Source organism: Lepus europaeus, chromosome 8 (assembly GCF_033115175.1).
Source record: "Lepus europaeus isolate LE1 chromosome 8, mLepTim1.pri, whole genome shotgun sequence".
NCBI classification, from domain to species: Eukaryota; Metazoa; Chordata; class Mammalia; order Lagomorpha; family Leporidae; genus Lepus; species Lepus europaeus.
Window position 1 is genome coordinate 15,347,699 of NC_084834.1, and position 17,145 is coordinate 15,364,843.

Below are 17,145 nucleotides of genomic sequence, written 5' to 3' on the forward strand. Positions count from 1 at the left end.
GGCTTCGGATCAGCGTGGTGTGCCGGCCGCAGCGGCCATTGGAGGGTGAACCAACGGCAAAGGAAGACCTTTCTCTCTGTCTCTCTCTCTCTCTCACTATCCACTCTGCCTGTCAAAAAAAAAAAAAAAAGAATATGTATGGGAGGAGGGGGTGAGTTTGGCCTAACTGTTGAGCCATGTCACTCCAGAGTGCTTGGGTTCAAGCCCCAGCCCTGCTTCTGACTCCAGCTTTCTGTTACTGCTTCCCCAGGCAAGCAGGAGTGACGGCTCAGTGGTTGCGCAGGTCCTGCTACCCACATGGGAGACCTGGATTGAGTTCCCCGTTCATAGCGTCAGCCTGGCTCCGTCCTGGCTGCTGTACTAGCGGATGGGAGCTCCTTCTCCCTGCTTCTCTCTTTGCCTCTCCAATAAGATAAATAAAACTTTAAAAATCATCTATATTGAAGTTGTTGCTACGTAGATCACGCTTGCAGGACCCCCTGTTGTGGCGCAGGTTAAGCCACTGCCTGTGATGCTGTCATCCCATATGGGGTTCAAGTCCTGGCTGCTCCACTTTCCTTCCAGCTCCCTGCTATGGCCTGGGGAAGCAGTAGAAGATGGCCCAAGTGCCTGGGCCCCTGCATCCACGTGGGAGACCCAGATGAGGCTCCTGGCTCCTGGTTTCAACCTGACACAGCCTTGGCTGTTGAGGCCATTTGGGGAATGAGCCAGCAGATGGAAGATTTTCTCTCTCTCTCTCTCTCTCTCTCTCTCTCTCTCTGTATCCCACCGTGTGTAACTCTACCTTTCAAATAAATAATAAATCTTTTTTAAAATCACTTCCAGATAAGCCCTGTGACTTCCTGATGCTCCCAAAGGCTGGGAAAAAGGTGAAATCCAACAGCTGAGAAGCGCTTGGTGGCGGTCAGTGCTTGCTCCAGAGGGGATGTCCCTGGTTCCAGGCCATGTGCGCGGGCGGTAGGCAGGGTGAGGGAGTGTTCCCACGGAGTGGGAAGGGCTGTGTGTGTGCGTGTGTGTGCAGTGCTGAGTGTGCTGCAGCCCTCAGCCAGTTGAGAGACCTGGCTTCCAGTCTGATGACCTTGAACAAGTCCTGAGACCCCGCTCTGAGCCTGGGTTTCCTCGTTTCTAAGTGATTTGGGCCCGTTGCCTTCTAAGGCCTCTTCCAGCTTGGGGGTGCTCAGCAGCAGCCAGCCGGGGCAGGGGCCTGGGGCCTGCTGCTCTGAGTCTGGCTTGCAGACCGGGTTTCTGGGCCTCACTGTTCTTGGGTGTCAGCCGCTCTCGCTGGTGACTCCCCATGCTCTCCCGTGTCCCTGAGTTGCTGCTCTCGGAGGAGCTTTTCGGGGACATAATTTCTTAGTCGCTGGAAATGCAGGAAGCTTGAGTGTGAAGCTCACTCATCAGAAACCAAACACACACACACACACACACGCAGAGCAAGAAACCACAAGCCTATCTGCCTGTCGTCAGCGAGCAGGCTAGAACAGTGCAGAAAACCCTAGGCAGAGAGGAAATGAACTTGAACTTGCAAGAAGGGGGAACACAGGCTGAGAAGAGAGGGGAGAGGCGGAGGGCGGAGTGGAAGGAGGGAGTGGACGCCAGGGGCCCGAGATGGTGAGACGATGGAGGCCGTGGCCGTGAAGCAGGGCTGCCTGTACCTGCAGCAGCACCAGGCCTTTGCGAAGGTGGGAGCCGGGCTGGGCGCAGGGGCTCGGGGGAGGGGCTGGCCAGGGGCTGGAGGGAGCTCCAGGTTCCAAATCCCTCTGTGGGGACTCTGCCGGGGTTCCAGCTCAGGCAGGCGCCTTCCTTTCCATGCTTGCCTCCCAAGCCAGGCTCCAGCATGCACCCCGTGGCACAGGCGGGGGTGGAGAGGAAGGAGGGTGCTGACTTAGCTCCTGCTCTCTTGTGCTCTCTCTCGACTTCCTCTCCTGGGGCAGCTTGGACAGGGATGGAAGGCATGGGGTGGGGGGCAATCGGGCCGATGCTGGAGGGTCTTCCTCCCTTTCCCCACCTTGTGGAGTGGTGGTTAGGGGGGGAGTGTCTGGCCGGCATTAAGCAGCTCAGGGGCCTCTGGGAGCTGCAGCCTCAGGGCGTCCAACCTCCTCCTCCTCTCCTGGCCTCCTTGAATGAGGAAGTCTTGTCCCCAGCGGACCCACCCGGTCAGTCTCTGTTTCTCTCGCCTTTCCCTCCACTCCCCCACACGCCCTACCTGCCAAGCAGAAAACTTCAGGGGGGGTCGGAGAGAGGTTTCTGGAGACAGGTCCTCTCTTGTGAACCTGTCCAGGGCAGGCCCCTGGCGATCCCCCCAACCCCTCCTCTACCTCTGGAGCTCACTGGTGCTCTTCCCTAGACCGGCACCTGCAGGACGGGCCTCCCGCTGCTCGCAGCCTGCTCCCCCTGCGGCTCACTGCTGCCTTCAGCAGCCTCTCTGTGGCTTCTGGCCCATCTCCTGTCCTCGCACTCCGTGGGCCCAGTTACTCTCTCTGCCTCCCCATCCGTCCCCATCTCCCATGCAAGCCCCCCTTCCCTGTGGTCACAAGCTCTCTCTCTCTCTCTCTCTCTCTCTCTCTCTCTCTGGGTGGCTCCCTCCCCGGTGCTCCCTCTCCCACGCATCTGGGCTCAGAAATGGCGCCGGTTCGGGGCCGTGCTGTACGCAGAGTCGGGCTGCGCCTTGGCCCGCCTGGAGCTTCAGGAAGGCCCAGAGAAGCCACGTCGGGGAGACGCTGGTCGGAGGGTCATCCGCCTCAGTGACTGCCTGCGGGTGGCCGAGGCCGGCTCCGAGGCCAGCAGCCCCCGGGACACCAGCGCCTTCCTCCTGGAGACCAAGGAGCGCCTGTACCTCCTGGCAGCCCCCACGGCAGAGCGCAGTGACTGGCTGCAGGCCATCTGTCTGCTGGCTTTCCCCGTGAGTCGTTCGGAAGGGGTGGGGGTGGGCGGTGGGGGGGCCCTGGCCACTTCCGGTGGGCAGGTGTTAGAACGTCCAGGTCAGGGTGTTGGAGTTGGCGGCCCTGGTGGGGACCCCCGGTCCAGAGAGTGCACCCGGGGCTCAGGGGCTGGAGGACAGCCTGGAGGGCAGCAAAGGTGGTGAGACCCCGGCCTCCTCCCCTTGGGGCAGAGGAAGGAGCTGCAGGCGCCCGAGGGGAAGAGTGGCCAGCCCCACATGGAGATCAACGAGCTGTACAGCCCGGCCACAGGTGAGGCTCCCTGGGGTGTGGGTGGGAGGAGGTTAGGGGCCCCTGCCGGTCCCCCGAGTCTTCCTGTCTTGTGGTTGTCCCCAACCTGGGCCAGTCGCCTTATCAGCCTTTCCCCCTTGCTTCCGGTGCTGCCCAAGGTGGGGGAGCCCGCCTCCCTGAGTACCACTGCTGGTTCACCCCGTCTTGTTCAGGCTGAGGGGCCCCACGTGAGGTTGCTGCTCTTAAGTCCTCTGTGCTGGGACCCCAGCGATTGTCTGGGGGAGGGGAGAACAGAGAGAGAGAGAGAACTTTTCTCTCTGTGTGTGCCTGTGCAAGTCTCCTGCCGCTGGGAGCTTTTGGGTGACAAGGCAGGTGCCACTGTCACCGGCTCTTGTCCTCTGGGCTGTGTGTGTGTGCCTGTGTGCGTGCTTGTACAAGCATGGCTGGCGGATACAGAGTCCCCTGTCCACCTAAGCCCCCCCGCCCCCCAGGGCACCTGCAGGCATCAGCAGTGGAGGCAGGATCGGGCTTCCCCTGAAGCTGTTAACAGTGGGAGTTGGGGAGCCAGCTGGTTTGTGGGTGAGAGGTGAGATGAAGCCCAGGCTGTGGGCCTGGCAACACCAACAGGAAGCTTGTGAGCACAGGATCGGGCGGATGTGCCCGGGGTGGGTGGACACGCGTGGGCGTGGAGGTACCTGGCCGGATGACCCCCCAGCTCAGCCTACACCATCCAGACAGGTGCTCCCCACCCCCACGCCGGAGGAATTTGTCATGCTTTTCCTGGAGGCTGCTCCCCCCTCCCCCAGTTCCCGACTTTTCTCTCCTCTCTGTTCCCCAGTGGTCCCTTGCAAGGAGTTTGCGGTGACCATGAGACCCACAGAAGCTAGCGAGAGGTGCCGGCTCCGGGGCTCCTATATCCTGCGAGCCGGGGAGAGCGCCCTGGAGCTGTGGGGTGGCTCAGAGCCCGGCGGCACACGGCTGTTCCACTGGCCCTACAGGTTTCTGCGGCGCTTCGGGCGGGACAAGGTGAGCGGAAGCGCGAGCCAGGGAGGAGGGGGTCGGGAGGGCCCAGTGCCCCTGCTCGGGCCGCTGACCCCCGACCCCTGCCGCCTAGGTGACCTTCTCCTTCGAGGCGGGCCGGCGCTGCGCGTCCGGAGAGGGCAGCTTTGAGTTCGAAACGCGGCAGGGCAACGAGATCTTCTCGGCCCTGGAAGAGGCCATCAGCGCCCAGAAGAACGCGGGCCCCGCGCCGGCCGCCGCGCGCCCCGAGAGCCCCTACGCACAGCCGCTCGACTCGCTGCCGTCGCCGCCGCCCGCCGCGCCCCTGCCCGCGCCGCGCCCGCGGGCCGCCGAGGGGGACTACGCGGTGCCCTTCGACGCCGTGGCCCGCCGCCGGGGCCGCAGCCTGGCGCGCCCCTCGTCCCCGCCCGACCCGCTCTACGCCAGCATCGAGGAGCGGCCGCCCGCGGGGCCCGACCCCATCTACGACGAGCCCGAGGGTGTGGCCGCCCTGACCCTGTACGACCGCCCGCAGGGGCCGGGGGCCGAGGCCTGGTACGACAACGTGGTTCTCAGGAAAGGCCCCAAGTGACCCGCGCTCCCCTCCCCTGGCCGCGGCTGGGTCGGCGGGGCTGCCCCTCCCAGAGCCTGCGGGGTGAGTCACCACCCGGGGCAGGAAGGGTGCCCTGGAGGCACCCACCCACCCACGCACCCTCCTCCTCCTCCTCTTCCACTTCCTCCTCTGGCGCGCGGTCCGCAGGGCGCTGGGGGGCAGAGGGCAGACCTGTGGCTCCTGCCGGCGGATTCCACCCCCACGCAGACACAGGCCTGGCTCTGCGCGGACCCCCGCCCCACGCCCCTGGAGAGTGGCCGCAGCTCTCGGGCAGGTGTCCGACTTCTCTGTAGCATTAAAGTTCCCCAAGTATTTTCGTGTGGATGAATGCTAGGGGGTGTGGGGGAGGGGAGGGAGGGGAATGGGCCTGCCAGAAGCCAACCCGGAGCGCTGGGACTGCCAGGTCCCGTGTGCCTGTGCCCGCGGAAGTGAGAGTGCACTGGGAAAGTGGTTGGTGGGTTGTTTTATGTATTAAATTAATTAATCTGAAAGAGAGAGAACTTCCATACGCTGGCTAACTCCTCCGATGCCCACAACAGCCAGAGCTGGACCAGACTGAAACCAGAAGGCAGGAACTCCATCTGAGTCTTCCTGGTAAGTGGGCAGGGGTCCCAGGTACCATCTTCCGCTGCTTTCCCAGGAGCATTAGCGGGAAGCTGGATCAGAAGCAGAGCAGCCGGGACTGGCATCAGCACTCAGACAGGGGATGCCGCCGTCACAAATGAGGGATTAACCTGCTGCGCCACAACCCAGGCCCCTTTGCCCCTTTGCTGTTGCTGTTTGGGTGGTGCCACGGAGCACAAGAGCTCAGCATCGCAGCAGGAGAGCTGGTTTGCATGACAAAGCCACTCCCTCAGTGACCGGTTCATCCATTCTTCCGCCCTCCTGATTCAAATTCAAGGTGCACAGGGGCATAGCAGGTGCAGCGGCTGCTTCATCCCACGTGGGCGGCTGCTTCATCCCACGTGGGCGCCCTCTGCTCCACTTCCCATCGCGCTCCCTGCTCATAGTGGAGGGAGACCTGGAAGCGGCTCCTGGCTCCTGGTTTTGGCCTGGCCCAGCCTTGGCTGTTGCAGCCATCTGGGGAGTGAACCAGTGGATGGAAGACTCTCTCTCTCTCTCTCTCTCTCTCTCTCTCTGTCACTCTGCCTTTCAGATACATAAACAAACAGGTGTTTGGCCTTGCAGCTCAGGTGTCTGCATCCCGTACTGGAGGCCTTGAGTTCGAGTCCTTACTCCGCTCCCGATTCCAGCTTCCTGCTCATGTGCACCCTGGGGAGTGGCAGGCGATGGCTCACGTACTTGGGTCCCTGCCACCCATGGGAGACCTGGGTTGAGTTCTCAGTGTGTGGGGGTTCAGTCCAACCCAGACCTGGCTGTTGTCTTTGTACCTATCATATGGTTTTAAAGATGCATTTATTTATTTGAGAGGCAGAGTTATAGACACAGAGAGGGAGACAGGTCTTCCATCCACTGTTTTACTCCCCAAATGGCTGCAGCAGTCATAGCTGGGCCAATCCGAAGCCAGGAGCCAGGAGCTCCTTCCGGGTCTCCTGGTGGGTGCAGGGGCCCAAGCACTTGGGTCATCTTCCACTTTTCTCCCAGGTGCATTAGCAGGGAGTTGGATCAGAAGTGGAGCAGCTGAAACTCAAACCTCAAGCATCCATATGGGATGCCAGTGCCACAGGCAGAGGCAGAACCTAGTATGCCCACAGCCCCGCTGCCCCACTCCCCCTTTTTTTAAGAAGGAGAAAGAAGATCTGGCCTTCAGAAGAGATAAGTCTTTGTTGGGGGACCAAGACAGGCTTCATATCAAAGGTGGCATTTAAGGTGAAGGACCCTAATCCCCGCTGGGTCCTTTAGATCGCGACCCCAGACTCAAAAATTCTCAGACCAGACGATGCAAATGCAAGAGGCGGCTTTATTTACGTTTTGCACAAAACGGACCCCTCCCTCCTGAGAGAGTGAGGTACTGGACAAGGGTTACAGGCAGTATTTAAAGGCAAAAACCACAAAGTTATCTTAAGCAAGTGAATACAAAGGGGAAGGATTTTTGTTTACAGTAATTTCACTTATCTTAGTATACAGCATTCCTGCTTATCTCAGTACACATCAGTTTTACTTATCTTAACCATTGCACAAGGGGGGTTTCCAAACTGCTATTCCCTGTTATCTGCTAAGTTGCAGTTTCCCAGAAACTAACTGACCTTTCTTGAAACTTCCTAGTTTTTTAGCAGGTAAATTTTCAGAAGTCCTTCAAAGGTGCACCTGTAAGGGGTATGAAGAGAGTAAGGGGAGGCGTGTGTCCAGGACGGATCTGTGCTCAGAGATGAGGAACGGGCGACAATCTAGATTTCCCCTCACTTAACAGGGATTCCACCCACCTGGCGCTTGTGGACTTTACCGCAGTGTCAAAGCAACAGGTTCGGTAGAACCCATACGTCACCTCTGAGATTGGATCTTAGCCCAGGCTGGTGCTGCGCAGGCCGAACCTTCTGGTGATACGGGTAGCAGCAGTAAGGGCAGCCCCGTGACCACAGCGGGAAACCACTGCCCCTCTACGGGTGTGTGTTGTGGAGCTGGGATGCTTGGAGCTTAGGTGGTTCCAACTCATTTTCCTGTTTCCCACTTCCAAGGGGTTTATTAGAACATGGAGCAGCTAGAGCTGGGAAGGCAGATTTGTGTTATGGGGGAGGGGTTTGTACTTGATTAGACAGGAGGGGGATGGCTTGGGCTTCCAAACAGGGACTCCGATAAAAGTTGAGCTTTAGGGCAGTAACCTCAGTAGCCCTGTGGAAGATGGGCTTGGGGTGGGATGAGGTGTGTTAGGGGCTGAAGGGAAATTCACAGACTGTGAGTTCAGAAGCTGTTAGAGGGGCGAGAGTTTTGGCGGTTGAAACCCCGGTCGGAACACCAGAATCCCACATTGGAGGGCCTGGGTTTGAGTTCCAGTTCTGCTCCCTATCCAGCTTCCTGCGAATATGCATTGTGGGAGGCAGCAGGTGATAGCACAGGCGCCTGAATTCCTGCCATCAGTGTGGGAGCCCTGGATCGGGTTCCTGGCTGGTCGCTGTAGGCCTCTGGGGAGTGGACCACTGAATGAGCGCTCGCTCGCTCGCTCTCTCTCAAAACCAGGCATTATAGAGACAGCACCTGCAGATGGCGGGGTCCCCGGGGATGGAGACGGAGATTTGCTAGATAAGCTCAGGTTCTGAGAAGATGAACTTCATTTCTGATATGTTGATATTAAGAAGGTGGTGATAACGAAAAGAGAATTGAAATCCATGAATAGTTTTTTTATAGTGCACATTTTCCACATGTAAAAACGAATTTTTTTTTTTTGCATCCAAATAAACTCATCCCTTTAGTTCCATTTTTCCAGGACTTTTTTTTTTTTAAAGATTTATTTATTTATTTGAAAGAGTTACAGAGAGAGAAGGAGAGGCTAAGAGAGAGAGAAATGTCTTCCATCTTCTGGTTCACTCCCCAAATGTCCGAAGCTGGTGGAACTGTACTGATATGAAGCCAGGAGCCAGGAGCTTCTTCCAGGTCTCCCATGTGGGTGCAGAGGCCCAAGGACTTGGGCCATCCTCTACTGCTATCCCAGGCCATAGCAGAGAGCTGGATGGGAAGTGGAGCAGCTGGGACTCGAACCTGTGCCCATATGGGATGCCGGTGCTTCAGGCCTGAGTGTTAACCCACTACACCACGCTGTTGGCCCCCGCATTACCCTCTTGAGGCTAAAAAAAGAGCCAGCAGGGGCTCTGGAGTGTAAGTGGGAAAGGAGGGACAATTGGTCTCCCGGGTGTGCAGCAACCTCCACAGTGTCTAGTGTGGAATTTGGGCTGGGGGCGAGCAGCTGGAGAGAGTCAGGGAGGGCCTTCCTGGGGTCCTGCCTCTGTTGTGTAGGCGGAAGCGCTGTGACTGTAGACACCTCGGCACCCCAGCCCCAGGGCACACCGTGGGGAGGAAGGCCTGGCGCCCCCACGGAGCGGGCAGACCGCTCCCACGTCCTCGTCCGCGGTGACCACCCGGATCAGCCCAGCAGGGGGCAGTGTTAGCCTGTGGAAAAGGCCACTGGGGCTTCGCCGCTGCCAAGTGCCCGGAAGGAAGGGATTCACCTGCGGGAAGGGATTCACCTGCGGGCTCTCCGACCCTGACCCTCCAATCCCACTTGGAGCCGGCGCATCCTCACCTCCCAGAGGTGAGGTCTTACGCTGAACGCTGCGCCTCCCCTCGCTCTGGGGGGCGGCGCGAGGTCTGGGCGTCTGGGGAGCGGGCGATGAAGGCGTGACGTGGACACCGGCCGAGGGATCGGTCGAGGGGGCCCCAACAGCCCACGAGTCCCGCGTGCTCGGCCCCTCGTGGGGGGCGGCGCTTGCTGCGTGGGTGGGCGAGCCCCCTGGACCCCTTAGGGGACTGCCCCGCCCGGAAGGGGTCTCCGGAGAAGCTCTGCGGTGACCGGGATACTTAGGAACAGGCCTTTGGAGGCGAGGTCCTGAAGGAGCCCCAGCACCTGGAGACCCACGCCGGCGGGGGTCTGCCACGTGCACAGTCCCCGAAGGCTGCCTTGGCCTTTTTGCTTCCTGGCCTCTCTGTCTTCCCCCTGTGTCTTTTCTGTTTTAGGATTTATTTGTTGGGGTAGCCTTGTGGCACAGCGGGTTAAGCCACCGTCTACAGTGCCGGCATCCCATAGGCATCCCACATGGGCGCCAGTTCATGTCCGGCTGTCCCACTTCCCATCCAACTCCCTGCTAATGTGCCTGGGAAAGCAGCAGAGGATGGCCCAAGTGCTTGGACCCCTGCATCCATGTGAGAAACCTGAATGGAGCTTATTTGTTTATTTTGAAGTTACAGAGAGAGGGAGAGGGAGAGGCAGAGAGGGAGGTCTTCCATCCACTGGTTCACTCCCCAAATGCCCAAGGTCGAAGCCAGGAGCCAGGAGCTCCATCTGGGTCTCCCACGTGGGAGGGAAATCCCAAAAACTTCCTGGTGAAGAGGCGTTAACAGACAAGTTGGTTGTGAGTGCAAAAAGGTTTGAGGGCCTTGCATTGTGTAATGGGTAAAACCTACAGTGCTGGCATCCCCTATGGGTGCCGGTTCGAGGCCCAGCTGCTCCACTTCCAAATCCAGCTCTCTGCTGTGGCCTGGGAAAGCAGTGGAAGGTGGCCCAAGTCCTTGGGCTCTTGCACCCACGTGGGAGACCCAGAAGAAGCTCCTGGCTTCTAGCTTTGGGCCAGCCCAGCTCCGGCTGTTGCGGCCACTTGGGGAGTGAACCAGTGGATGGAAGATCTCTCTCTGTCTCTTCCTGTCTCTTTCTGTAGCTCTGCCTCTCAAATACATAAATAAATCTTAAAAAAAATATTTTTTTGCAGTCCATGGGTAGTTCTTCCACAGTACACATTTCCCATGGATTTTTAAAAGCCCCCTCAGCCCATGATGAAATATGGAATAAATGCAGCCTGGCTCACCACGGCTCCTGTGTAATAACCAGGTCCCCACGGCTCTGCCAGGCAGCAGGGCACAGCCTGCCCCCTTCATCCCAGAAAGCAGTGAGGGATCGAGATGCAGGGGTCCCTCCTGTCTGTGGAGGGTGGGCCGAGGCCCTGTGGCCAGGGAGGAGCAGGAAGAAAGAGGAGCAGAGAGATGTTCAGGGGGCGGGGCCGAGAGCCAGCTCCCTGCACTCGGCTGTCTGGGCGGCTCCTCCCACACGGTGCAGGGCGTGGCCTAAGTGCCCAGGCCAGGGAAAGCTGCTACTAGCGGCTGCTTCCCGGGTTAGGAGACCTGTGGCTTGGGGCAAGGCGGGAGCAGGCAGCCTCCTGGGAGAGCTCCTGCTTTCTTTAATTCCAGCTGCTGCACAACCCCCTCTACACCCCCCCCCCCCAGGCCTGGCTGCTGGCACATGAGGGCACCCAGCGGGGCTCCTTGCTGTTGTGAGCGCCTGGACCCCGGGAGCCTGCTACCCAGCACGGGGAGTTCCGGGATCTTCCATCAGTGATTCACTCCCCGCTAATGGCTGCAGTGGCCAGGGCTGGGCCAGACTGAAGCCAGGAGCCGGGAGCCACGTGGGCGCGGGGACCCAAGCACTTGGGGTCATCCTCCGCTGCTTTCCCAAGGGGCGTTAGCAGGGAGCTGGATCGGAAGTGGAACAGCCAGGATGCCGGTGCTATAGGACAGCGCCGACCCTAGATAACTGTTTTTTGATTGAAAGAGTAAACGAAGCCCAGTCTGCTTGGATGGTGGGATGGGGGTGCAGGTGCTCTCCAAGGTGGAATGGCAGCAAAGCAGAAACACGGCTTCCACTCGCGGCCGGCGGCATGGCCCCACCCAGCCTGCAGGTGCACTGCAGTTGGTCAGCTGCTTGGCGGCAGCCAGGGCTGCATCAGAGGGGGCACAGAGGGGCCCTCAGTGTCCACTGCATCTCCTGTGCTCATCGCCTTCCCTCGGCTCCAGCCTGCACAGCCCAGGGCCCACTGGGGGCACGGGGGGGGGGGGGGGCTTGGAGAAGCTCCTTGCTCCAGAGATTTCAAGGAGCAACGCTGAGTCCTCCTTTTCCACGCTGAGGCCGAATTTATTTTTAAATCCCTCTCCAAGGCATGCAGGGTGGATAAGATTTTGTTTACAGCCCTGCTCGATGCATCCCCCCTGCGGAGGCTGCAGCGTCCAGGGGGAGGCCGTGTGCGCTTTCAGGCGCGTGTGGGGAGGGGCGCAAGGTACGGGGAATCCTGGGTCCCAGGCCCGCCCTTCCTGCAGGGGGCCGGAATTTCTTTCCCTTCCTCCATTTGCAAGTCCCTGAGCATTTGCAGGGGAGGTGTAGCTGAGCCAAGGGCAGCCGAGCCTGTGTCTCCTGCTGATTCCCTCACTGGTCCGAGCTGCCAGGGAGGTTCTGGGGGCCCCTGACCCCTTTTCCTGTGATAACTGCCACCCCTGGGGATGTCCTGGGCCCTGGTGCCCAAGGGGTAGGTTCTCTGGGCAGTGACTTGGAGGCAGGGGCAGGGGCAGGGGCCAGCTCTTAGCTCACATGCCTGCTTCCAGCCCCAGGCAGGAAAGGCTGGGTCCCTGGGTCTGTAGGAGGTGGCGCAGGCTATGGCGGGCTGGTGAGGCCACCTGGGAGGGTGTGGCTGGGCCGCGGCATGTGGACCCAGGAGGCAAGGACCTGAGATGGTGACTGGGAGAGGGGCTTGAGGAAGTTTGGTCACGGGGCAAGGAGAAACCTCGCGAGGTTCCAGCCGGCGGGAAGCAGGGCGGTGGCCGTAGCCCGGCTGCGGTGCCAGGGGCTTAGTTCGGCTGCTCCTGGGTATTCCAGCTGGATTTCTCAAGGATTGCTGGCTGAGACCGCGCGGGCACCTGGCAGGCTCTGGGGGCCGAGGGCGCCTGCAGGGCAGGCCAGGCCAGGATGGCCTCAGGGCAGAGAGCTCAAGGCCTGGCATCTGGAGGCAGTGCCACAGGACATCGGAGAGGCCCTAGTCCTGGGCTCTGGGCCCTCAAGGAGGGCAGGAGGGGCCAGCGAGGGCCAGCAAACTGAGCTGGATCCTGTAGCACAGACGGGGAGCCCCCCTCCCTGCAAGTTTGCTGGAACCTGCAGCTTTTTTTTTTTTTTTTAAAGATTTATTTATTTATTTGAAAGGCAGAGTTACACAGAGAGAGAAAGAGAGGCAGAGAGAGAGAGAGAGAGAGAGAGAGAGAGGTGTCTTCCATCTGCTGGTTCACTCCTCAGCTGGCCACAACTGTCAGAGTTGCGCCAATCCAAAGCCAGGAACCAGGAGTTTCTTCCGGGTCTCCCACACAGGTGCAGGGGCCCAAGGACTTGGGTCATCTTCCACTGCTTTACCAAGCCATCGCAGGGAGCTGGATCAGAAGTGGAGCAGCCAAGACTCGAACCAGTGCCCATAGGTGATGCGGCACTGCAGGCGGCGGCTTAACCTACTATGCCACAGTGCCAGCCCCGGAACCTTCAGCTTTTGATGGACTGTCCTGACAGCCAGCCTGTGCGCTCCCATCCTGACTTCTGGCTTGGTGGACCCGGCACAGGGCCATGCTCCCCAGCGGACAGAATAGAGGAAGCAGGAAACCAGGTCTCACACACACATACACACACACACACACCCCGCCACTAACTGGCCCTGGGAGCTGGGGCAAGTCTCTTCCCCTCTCTGGACTTTATTTTCCCATCTGCAAAATGGAAGGCCTGGGTTAGGAGACGTCCCAAATGCCCACTCACTGTACAGTGCTGTGTCTGGGGGAGATTGCCCGGACAGCAAGGGAGCAGGAATGATCGTGCCAAGAGGGAATATGGAAGATACGGGTGCAAAGTCTGTATTAAGCATGGGGTGGAGCCCACTGCTGGGAGGCAGACAAGTGCAGAGGACGGGCGAGGTGAGGACGGAGGCCCTCCCTGCACAGAGCTCGTTCTAAAGGAGGGAGACAGCCTCGTAGGATCTCCGGGCATGGCTGTGCAGCTGGAACAATGAGCAACCTTGGGCTCGGCCATCTCCATTCGGGCTCAGGCAGGCACCACTGACTTGAACAAGGAATAAGCAGTGAGTTCCAGGGAGATGGGGTGCTTGGGGGATGGTACAACTAGACTCGCCAGGTACGGCTGCACAGGCTGTGTGCTGTATCAGTCCGTTAGACCACAGAGGAGCCGTGTCTGGGTGTCCAGCTCTAGGACCTGATTCTCAGCACCCCTCTTTCCCTTAGAGCCCTTGGGGGCCTGTGCCTCTTGCTGCATACCTGGGCATCCCCCCAGTTGAAAAAGGTGGTGTCCAGTGGACACGGAAGTGCAGCAGCAGTGGCCTTATTGGAGGTGGCAGCGGTGCCCGGTGGCAAGCCTGCTCCTGGGGCCAGCCAAGCCCTCCGGGGAGGCACTTGTCATGTGCAAGGGCCTCCTCTTGGCAGGTGCCTTTGCCCTTCCTCGGAAGTTCAGAGAGACCGGACGCCTTGTCCCCCAGCCCCCCAGGCTCCTGTGTGGCCATGCCAGGGCTCAGCTGAGCCCCTCCTCTGCTGGTCCGGATCCCTGTAGCAGACTTGTTCCTTTGTGACAGAGCAGGAAGGACAGGCAACTCCAGGGACCACTGTGCTACCTTCGGATGGACCTATGGGAATGGTGGTGGGGTTTCAATCAGATCACGCGCAGGTGAGGGAAAACAGGGTGCCGCCACTCAACCTGGAATTACTGTCTCCTATGGCGTGAAAATGCCCATGGGGCTCTCAGCTGGTATCTCAGGGGTCATCTGAGCTTCCACGAGGGGTCATTTGAGAGCCACGGTGGTCAGCACACAGGATGGGCTGCGACATAGAGAGTTCTTAGATCCACCTGTTCCTGGCTCACCAGTGGCCGCGCAAATAGCCAGGCCCAGAGCAAAGGGCTCTGCGCAGAGGGAGGCTTTGGTCCCTGTGGACGGCTGATGAGGCCCTAAGCGGGGTGGGAGGTGGGGTGTGGGGCTCCTTTAAGAGACTGCCTCCCCCTTGCTGCTCCAGGCAGGTGGACAGATGATGGACGGCTGCTGAGTTGGGTGGGGGAGGGCTTGCTGGAGCCGCAAGAAGAATGGGATGGAGAGCTGACCAGTGGACAAAGTCTGCAGCCCTTCAGTCAACGGAGACCCTGTGTGGACGGCGGGGCTGCAGTCGGGGGCTGGGCAGTGAGTGCTGGACCCCCTGGAGTCTGTGGTGTCCCCCCACCCCCCAGAGAAGACCACAGTGCTGGCAGGAGCCCTCCTTTATTCTAGAGCAGCCCAGAACACCCCCCTGCAGATCCCGCAGCAGGCAAGGCATAGTGGGAGAGCCGAGGGTGTGCGTGGGAGTGATCCTGCTGGCTGTGCCGGCTGGGCAGGTGCAGTGGCGAGGGAGGGTGGAGGGTGTGGGTGGGCTCACATCCTAAAGCCTCCAGGTTCATCCTTGCTGGGGGCTCCCTTAGGTCTCTACCAGCTTCCAGGAGGTGGGGCCTTGGGAGGGCAGGTCTGGATCTGGGACTGGCCCTGCCAGAGGCTCAGCGGGCTGGCACCTCCTGCACGTCCACTTGATGGGCTCCCCAGAAGCAGCCCGGGCCCTGGACAGATCATGAAAGTGGCAGGAGCCAGAGACCTGGGCCCAAACACACCCTCATGCACCTGTAGGCGAGTAGGTGGATCGGCTCCCCGACTGCCCTTCCCCCTGAGGGGGACGTAGTTCCCGGCTCCATCCATTGTCATTTTGGCCTGTGCTGTAGATGCTCGCGCCTGGAGTGCCGGCGTGCCTGCTCTTCTGGGTGCCCGGGGTCCTGGCCTGGCACGCGGTGCTGGGATTCCAGGGGCCTCTGAATGCTGAGGACCGGGCACCCCCAGCCCTGGCTGGGCACTCCTGCTCCAGAGGCCGGGCGTTCTGGTGTTCCAACTCCAGGCCTCAGTGCCAGCCAGACTCTATTTGAAAGTCAGAGTTTCAGAGAGAGGAAGACACACACACACACACACACACAGAGATATCTTCCATCTAGTGTTTACTCCATGAATGGCCACCACTGCTGGGGTTGGGCCAGGCTGAAGCCAGGAGCCATGAGCTTCTTCGGGGTCTCCCATGCGGGTGCCGGGGCCCAAGGGCTTGGGCCATCCTCCACTGCTTCCCCAGGTGCATTGCAGGGAGCTGGACCGGAAGTGGAACAGCCGGGACTTGAACTGGTGCCCATATGGGATGCTGTATTACGAGTGGCAGCTTTACCTGCTACACACAATGGCGGCCCCTCCACTCAACTTTTTAAACAGAGACGAGTGAGCCTTGTTGGGGGTGGGAAGTAGTAGCCTTGCTGGGGAGGGGCAGCAGGCCGGGGATTCCAGACAAGAGCCAGGGGTGAGGTGGGCGGATCCAGAGTGCCCTGGACCTGCCCTCTGCCCTCTGCTCTTGTCCATCCTCTTCCTCCGCCCAATACTCCAGGAGCCACAGAGCTCCTGGGTCCCAGGAGAAGGGTGGTGGGCAGGCAGCCCCTTGGCAGTCCACCAGCTGGAAATGTTTGCTGGGCTGGCAGGAGGGAGCCAGTGGGGCTGCAGGCTGTGGACCAGCCCAGGTCAGTGGGGAGTCTGGGGCGGACTCAGCCCGCAGGGTGGGTTTGGATGGGGTCTCAGGAAACAGTGCGGCCTGGAGGCGTGGCTGGGCTCACTCCCGCTGAAGAGTCCAGCTCTGGGGGGGGGGGGGGGATGTGGGGGGCGGGCTGAGGGTTTCGGGCAGGGGCACGGGAGGCAGGTGCTGGGTCTTCCTGCCTTCCGTGCTCCGCTGTAGAGGGCGTTTGTTCTCCCAGGTAAGCGGGTGGGGAAGAATGTGGCCCAGCCCTGCCTTGAGTCTCAGGGGAAGGATGGAAGACCCTCGGGGGTATGGTGTGGTCATGCGCTGGGGCCCACAGACCTGGCACTGGGGTGCAGGTGCCCAGAGGAAGGAGCCCACTCTGCCTGGGCAGCAGCGGCCCTAAAGCAGAGGAGGACAAAGGGGCTACGGGTGTGGAGGCAGGATGGTTTGGCCGCTCTGGTGTGGACCACAAGTGAGGGTGTCAGGGTGGGGTGCAGAGCCTGGGGATCCTCCGTGTCCTGAAGGAAATGAGGAGAGACCCAGCAGCCTGCAGCAGAGGGCACTTCTCTGAGAGCCGTGCTCACCCCGGACAAGGGCAACCAGTGGCCTGGGGACCATCTGGGCCAATCCTCTTCCTTCTAGATGGGCGGAAGACCATTGCCCAGGGCCGCGGAGCTGTGGACCAAGGCAGGTTGTGGCTCTGGAGCTGTGGGGGTGTATGACAACAGCAGCCACTGTCTGAGCCATTGACTTTGTGTGGAACCCGTCCTTCATCACTCAGCCCCTGGAGGTGGCCACAGCGGTTAGCATTGCCCCATTTCTCAGATGAAGAAGCTGAGGCACAGCTGATAAGCAACGAATTCAAGGTCAGCTCGTGTGTGTGTGTGTGTGTGTGCAGGGTGGGGCCCCACAGCTCCATCTGAGCAATCCCAGAATCCTCTATGCTCCTGGAAAGTCCCGTCAGGGCCCCAGGCTCCCCCGTGGTGTGTGAGGTTTTGCAGGTTCCAGGCAGAGAGGTGACGGCCCATTCGTCCTGGCGAATAAGCAGCTCTGGGCGCGGAAGATGGCGCCGTTAGCTGTTGCAGCATTTGCTGATTTACGTGGTGGAAATATGAGGATCCTTGGCAGGTTCGTTTTGGTGTGAAGCAATTTTGACATCCGTACATAATTTTTCTGTAATGTGCATTTTCGTGAGCTTTTTGAAGACTCCCTGGTTTGCATGGATTTTGAGGCTTTTTGCACTAAAATAAACTTACATTTTCATTCCATCTTCCACACATTTTTATTTTTATTTTATTTATTTTTTTATTTTTTGACAGATAGTGAGGGAGA

At 59.8% G+C, this 17,145-nt stretch overlaps 1 protein-coding gene across 1 annotated transcript; it reads left to right on the forward strand.

Annotated features, from left to right (window-relative positions):
• The first annotated feature begins 1,595 nt into the window (after positions 1-1,595).
• Positions 1,596-4,799, forward strand: DOK2 (docking protein 2). The gene is made up of 5 exons (XM_062199043.1): positions 1,596-1,682; positions 2,621-2,902; positions 3,113-3,191; positions 4,009-4,196; positions 4,285-4,799. The coding sequence occupies exons 1-5, from the start codon at positions 1,620-1,622 to the stop codon at positions 4,759-4,761; spliced, it is 1,089 nt and encodes a 362-aa protein (XP_062055027.1). The 5' UTR covers positions 1,596-1,619; the 3' UTR covers positions 4,762-4,799.
• The last annotated feature ends 12,346 nt before the right edge of the window (positions 4,800-17,145 follow it).

Bases quoted from the DNA above. Each gene is read 5' to 3' on its own strand.
- DOK2 (XM_062199043.1), top strand. From the start codon at position 1,620: ATGGAGGCCGTGGCCGTGAAGCAGGGCTGCCTGTACCTGCAGCAGCAC. The intron at 1,683-2,620 runs GTGGGAGCCGGG...ATCTGGGCTCAG, and splicing joins AGCACCAGGCCTTTGCGAAG to AAATGGCGCCGGTTCGGGGC. The intron at 2,903-3,112 runs GTGAGTCGTTCG...CCCTTGGGGCAG, and splicing joins TCTGTCTGCTGGCTTTCCCC to AGGAAGGAGCTGCAGGCGCC.